Source organism: Tupaia chinensis, unplaced genomic scaffold (assembly GCF_000334495.1).
Source record: "Tupaia chinensis unplaced genomic scaffold, TupChi_1.0 Scaffold000186_1, whole genome shotgun sequence".
Taxonomy (NCBI): Eukaryota; Metazoa; Chordata; class Mammalia; order Scandentia; family Tupaiidae; genus Tupaia; species Tupaia belangeri.
The window spans coordinates 566,853-572,668 of NW_006159661.1; the positions used below are offsets into that span (position 1 = coordinate 566,853).

Consider the following 5,816-nt stretch of genomic DNA (forward strand, 5'->3'; position numbering starts at 1 on the left):
TGTGTTGCTGGACTCCCATGTAGTCAACCGTGGTTTGAGTCCCAGACCCAGTGGCTTAAACTCACTCTGGGTGCATGTGCATGTGTGCCCAAGATCCCTAGAGGAGAATTAGAGGAGAAGGGATTGTGATGTAGCCATCTCCCCTGGGGGATGATTTCTTGCTTTCTTTCTCTTTGTCTCTCTCTTTCTGGTGAGCACACGCACCGTATATCAAAAACCTCTCAAAAAAAAAAAAAAAGAAAAGAAATCCTGCCATCTATATAACACACATGTTGTAGGTATGCACCATGAAGTTAAAAGGAAGAATAAAGATGTGTTAGAACTATCTTACAAATAATACCCTGTTTACATAGTATGGAAAATATACATCTGTGTCTATAGAATTGGTTGTACACATAGAAAAGCAATGGTTTTATTGTAGATTTTGTTCTTACTAGCAATGTTATATACAAATGTGGTTTCAGGACATGTAGGAAACAATAGATCTGGTACAAAAACATGTCAAACAAGTAGAGTTGAGTGTATGTTGTTCATTTAAAATTAATTAACTGATATTACAATCTTTGCAGTTGCTAGAAGAAGAAAAATCATGAATATAGGCAGTTCCCACTTTACACAGTCCTTGGCAGCTTTGATATCAGCTCGGAGCCAGTGCAAACCAAGAGCATGATTTTATCTTACTTACCACAGTTAGGACCACCTGACATATGCATATACAGACACCGACTGAATATGGACAAAATTTATTTTCTTAGCCCCTTTCCCAAATGTTCTCGAGCAATGAACTGTACTGTCTGAGTATTCCCAGTCCAGTTCTTTTAGGCAGGGCTTATCAAAACCTTAAACCAGTTAATGTCTATCATTCATAAATATCTGTAGAAGTTAATTCTGATTTTATTGCTTTTTTGATCTATGAATTTAATTTTTTCTCTTTTGTAAAAACAAAGAATAATTTTACAAAAGAAAAAACATGAAAGAAAAAGGAAGCATGCTTTTTATTTTATTTTAAAAATTATTTTATTTAACTTTATTTATTTATTTATTTATTTATTTTAATTTGACCAGACAGGGACAGAGTGAGAGTGAGAGAAGGAAAGTAGGAAAGCAAGCCGCCAGGTCCAGAACTCAAACTGTAGTTGGCCATGTGGGAGCCCAGCATCTCCAATCACCATGCCACCTGCCAGCCCCTGAAACGTTCTTTTTATTTTATTTTATCTTAATTTAATTTTTTTTCTTAGATTTTTGCCATAGGGCCCATGTGCTCACTGAAGAGAGACAGAGAGACAGTGAGATGGAAAGTGAAAAATCACTTGCCAAGAGAGATGGCCACACCACAGTCCCTTCTCTATTTTTCCCATGATTCCACAGTCCCTATGATTTGGGGCATGCACACACATGTGCCTGGTGTGAATTTCAAGCTACCAGATTTGGGACTCAAACCACGGTTGACCATGTGTGATTCTAGCGTCTTAACCATCACATCACCTGCTGGCCCCACTTTCTATTTTTTTAATTGTCAGAGAATACATATGCTTATCCTCATGGGGAAGAAGGGGAGGCACCCTCTCCTGTGGGGTGTGGCCACACTGCAATCACTTCTTTTCCATTTCTTTATGTTGTCAGGACTTGGGGACATACATACAAGCATAAACATGTGTTTCTCAAGCTTCTAGATCTGGGATTGGAACTCTGGTTGGCTATGTAGAGCCAGTTCTCCTAACCACTAGGCTACAGAGCTAGCCCCAAATGTACTGCTTTCTTTCTTTCTTTCTTTCTTTTTTTTTTGAGGTTTTTGCCATAGGGCACTGTAATGACCAGAGAGAGAAAGTGATAAATCACCCTCCAGTGGGCATGGCCACACTGCAGTCCCTTCTCCTCTAGTCTCCTCTTGGGATTTTGGGCATACATGCACATGTACCCAGCATGATTTTCAAGCCACTTGGTCCAGGACTCAAATGGCAGTGGACCATGTAGGAGTCTAGCGTCTTAACTACTACACTACCTGTTGGTCCCCCAAAGTGTGCTTTTTAGTCCTTTCATTTCTGAACATTTATTCCACTGAAAACGTATTAGTTACTCTTTGTTTCTGTTGTAGAAACCAGTTATCTTATTATCTAAATCTGGTTCATTTCTATTTGTTAATAAGTTCTGACTTTTCTTTTAGATTCGCCATGAAGTCAGCATTAATAATATAACACATAAACTCTGCAGTAACCATTGCTTCAATGAGTACAGGTTGGCTAATGGTCTAATAATGAACTGTTGTGAACAATGTGGAAAGTACCTGCCCTGTAAAAGTCCTGGAAGCAGCATCCTGGTAATTGGAGGTCAGCAGAAGAGATTTTGCTGCCAAAATTGTATTAATGAATATAAACAGGTAATTATTATTATTATTATTATTATTATTATTATTATTATTGTTATTTTTAGAGAGAGAGTTTTTTCATCTAGAGGGCACTTTTGCTCACCAGAGACACAGAGAGACAAGGAGAGAGAAAGCAAGAAATCATCTGTCAGGAAGGTGGCCACACAGAAATCCCTTCTCTGTTCTCATGGAATTTTGGACACGCACACATGGGCAACCAGTGTGAACTTCAGGCTGCCGAATCTAGGACTCAGACCTCAATCAGCCATGTCAGAAACCAGCACCACAACCACTATGCCACCTACCAGCCCTGGTCGGTAATTATTTTTAAAGAGCTTTGAATGATCAATTCCATAATACTCCACCTTCTTCATTTATGTTAACCAGATTTTTCTGAGCATCTCAATTTCATTTTGTCTTTGAGCTGTTCCACCTCAATTAAGTATTGAAATCTGTTGATTATTGTAAGTTAGCTTATTTAAAATGTTTACACTCTGCAGAAATTACAAGAGTAATTTTTCTTCTGTACCATTTTGCATTTGCACTAACAACTGATAGTTCAGTTATTCCACATTATTGCCAAAATTTAGTGGTGATTGTTCCAATTAAAGCCATTCTAGGTGTTGTGGTGGCTAAGACTCTAGGCTCCCACGTGGCCAATCGCAGTTCAAGCCCCAAACCTGGCAACTTGCTTTCGCATGTTCCATCTCTCATTCTCTCTTTCTCTCTCTGGTCAAATTAAATAAATAATTTTTTTTTGGGGGGGAAGCCATTCTAGGGACAGCCCCCTTGCATAGTAGTTAAGGCAGCTGGCTCCCACATGCCCAACTGTGCAGTTCACTTCAGACCCAGGGGCCTGAAAAACACAGGGCCACGTAATCATGCACTCTCAAAATCCCAAAAGAGAGAGATGAAGGAGAAGGGATTATGGCCTAACTATTCACCTTGGGGGTACATTTTGAACCCCCTACTCCACTCCTACTCCTGTCTCTTGGACAAGTACACATGGCCTCTGGCAAAATTTAAAAAGCCATTCTATTTGGGTATGAAATTATGATCTCACATGATTTTCATTTTCATTTTCCTGGTAACTAATATTCCTTTCTCACCACTCATATCTTCTTAGGTTTGGTTTATTCAAGCCTTTGGCCTATGTCTTTTACTGTGTTGTCTTTTTATTATTGAGTTACAGTAATTCTTTTTTTTTTTTTTTTGAGAGATTTTCACTGTAGGGCGCGTGTGCTCGCCAGACAGACAGAGAGAGACATAGAGACAGAAAGCGAGAAATCACCCCCCAGGGGGGATGGTCACGCCGCAATCCCTTCTCCTCCATTCTCCTCTCGGGATCTTGGGCACGCACGCACACGCGCCCGGCGTGAGTTTTAAGCCACCGGGTTCGGGACACGAACCGCGGTCAACTACGTGGGAGTCCAGCGACATAGCCATTACGCTAACTGCTGGTTCCCAGTAATTCTTTATGTATTATGGATACATGTCATTTATAAAATGAATGCATTTTGGAGATTTTTCTTTTAGACTGATTTGTCTGTTTTCTTTCTTTTTTTGGTCACCAAGAGGTCATGTACACTCACCAGAGAGAGAGGAGAGAGAGAAAGCACTCCCTCTCCAGTGGGCCTTGGTCACACTATAAACTCTTTTCAATTCTGTCAGGATTTGGGGCACCAGGCCTGGAATGTTTTGTTTTTGTTTTTGTTTTTTTTTGTTTTGTTTTGTTTTGTTGAGAGATTTTTGCTATAGGGCACGTGCACTCGCCAGACAGACAGAGAGAGACATAGAGACAGAAAGTGAGAAATCACCCCCCAGGGAAGATGGTCACACCGCAATCCCTTCTCCTCCATTCTCCTCCCGGGATCTTGGGCATGCACGCACATGGGCCCGGCGTGAGTTTTAAGCCACCGGGTCCAGGACGCGAACCGCGGTCGACTACGTGGGAGTCCAGCGACATAGCCTTTACACTAACTGCTGGTTCCCAGGCCTGGTGTGTTTTTCAAGTCACTGGGGCTGGGATTCAAATTGCAGTCAGTCGCGTAGGTCTGATTCCTTAAGTCCCTAGGTTATGTGTCCTGCCCTATATTCATTTTCTTAATATTGTTTTTAGAAAAACACAAGGTTTTAATTTTGTTAAAGTCCAGTTTATTATTTGTTGCTTTTCTGATTAATACTTTTTTATGTCATGTTTAAAGAATCTTTGCCTAACAAAAAAAGATATTTTTCTGCATTTTCTTCTGGAAGCTTTTAGTTTAGCTTTAATTTTTAGGTTTATGATCCAACTCAAATTAATTTTGTATATGGTTTGAGGTATGTGGTAAGAAATTATTGACTGCTTTTTTTTTTTTTTTTCTGTAAGTCACTGCACTTGCCAGAGAGAGAGAGAAAGGGGGAAAGTGCAAAGTCATCCTTTCCCAAGGGTAATAGCAATGCCACAATACCTTCTCCATTCTCCTTTTGGGACTTTTGGGCATGCACATACATGTACCTGGTTTGTTTTTCAAGCTGCCAGCTCTGGGACTCAAACTGCTCTTTTGGCCACGTGGGATCCAGCCATTTAAGGTCCACACCACCTGCTGATTTTGATGAGTAAAAAGTTACAGTAATGGGACCAGCAATTAGCGTAATGGCTATGTCGCTGAACTCCCATGTAGTCAACCTTGGTTCGAATCCTGGACCCAGTGGTTTAAACTCACGCCGGGTGCGTGTGCGTGCATGCCCAAGATCCCGAGAGGAGAAGGGATTGTGGCGTGGCCATCCCCCCTGTAACTTCTCGCTTTCTGTCTCTCTGTCTTTCTGGCGAGCACACATGCCCTAATGGCAAAAACCTCTAGAAAAAAAATTTAAAAAAAGTTACAGTAATAAAGGCAGTGTGGTATTAACATACAGACAGATCAGTGGACTAGAAGATGGTCCAAAAATACTTATATATGTGTATATATTTTTTTCTAGTTGATTTTAGAAAATACCCAATCATTTTGATAGGAAAGGCAAGATTTTGTTTATTTATTTGTTTTCTGGATTTTTGCCATAGGGCACATGTGCTCACTGGAGAGAGACAGAGAGAAAATGAGAAATTACCTTCTCCCCCCTAGGGGAGATGGCCGTGTTGCAATCCCTTTTCCATTCTCTCAGATTTTGGACATGTAGGCACATGTGCCCAGCATTTTTCTCAAGCCACTGGACCTGGACTCAAACCATAGACTTGGGGAACCAGCAGTTAGCGTAATGGCTATGTTGCTGGACTCCCACGTAGTTGACCGCAGTTCGCGTCCCGGACCTGGTGGCTTAAAATTCACGCCGGGTGTGTGTGCGTGCATGCCCAAGATCTCGAGAGGAGAATGGAGAAGAGGGGATTGCGGCATGACCATCTCCCCTGGGGGGTGATTTCTTGCTTTCTGTCTCTCTGTCTCTGTCTGTCTGGCGAGTGCACACACCCTAT

At 41.2% G+C, this 5,816-nt stretch overlaps 1 protein-coding gene across 2 annotated transcripts in view; it reads left to right on the forward strand.

Moving 5' to 3' along the window:
• Window positions 1-5,816, forward strand: part of ZMYM5 (zinc finger MYM-type containing 5) — a 42,084-nt gene that overhangs the window by 29,815 nt on the left and 6,453 nt on the right. For both annotated transcript variants that reach the window (XM_006146717.3, XM_006146718.3), the window contains exon 7: window positions 2,165-2,377. In XM_006146717.3, the coding sequence (XP_006146779.1) occupies window positions 2,165-2,377 (213 nt within the window). The remainder of the gene's footprint in view (window positions 1-2,164; window positions 2,378-5,816) is intronic.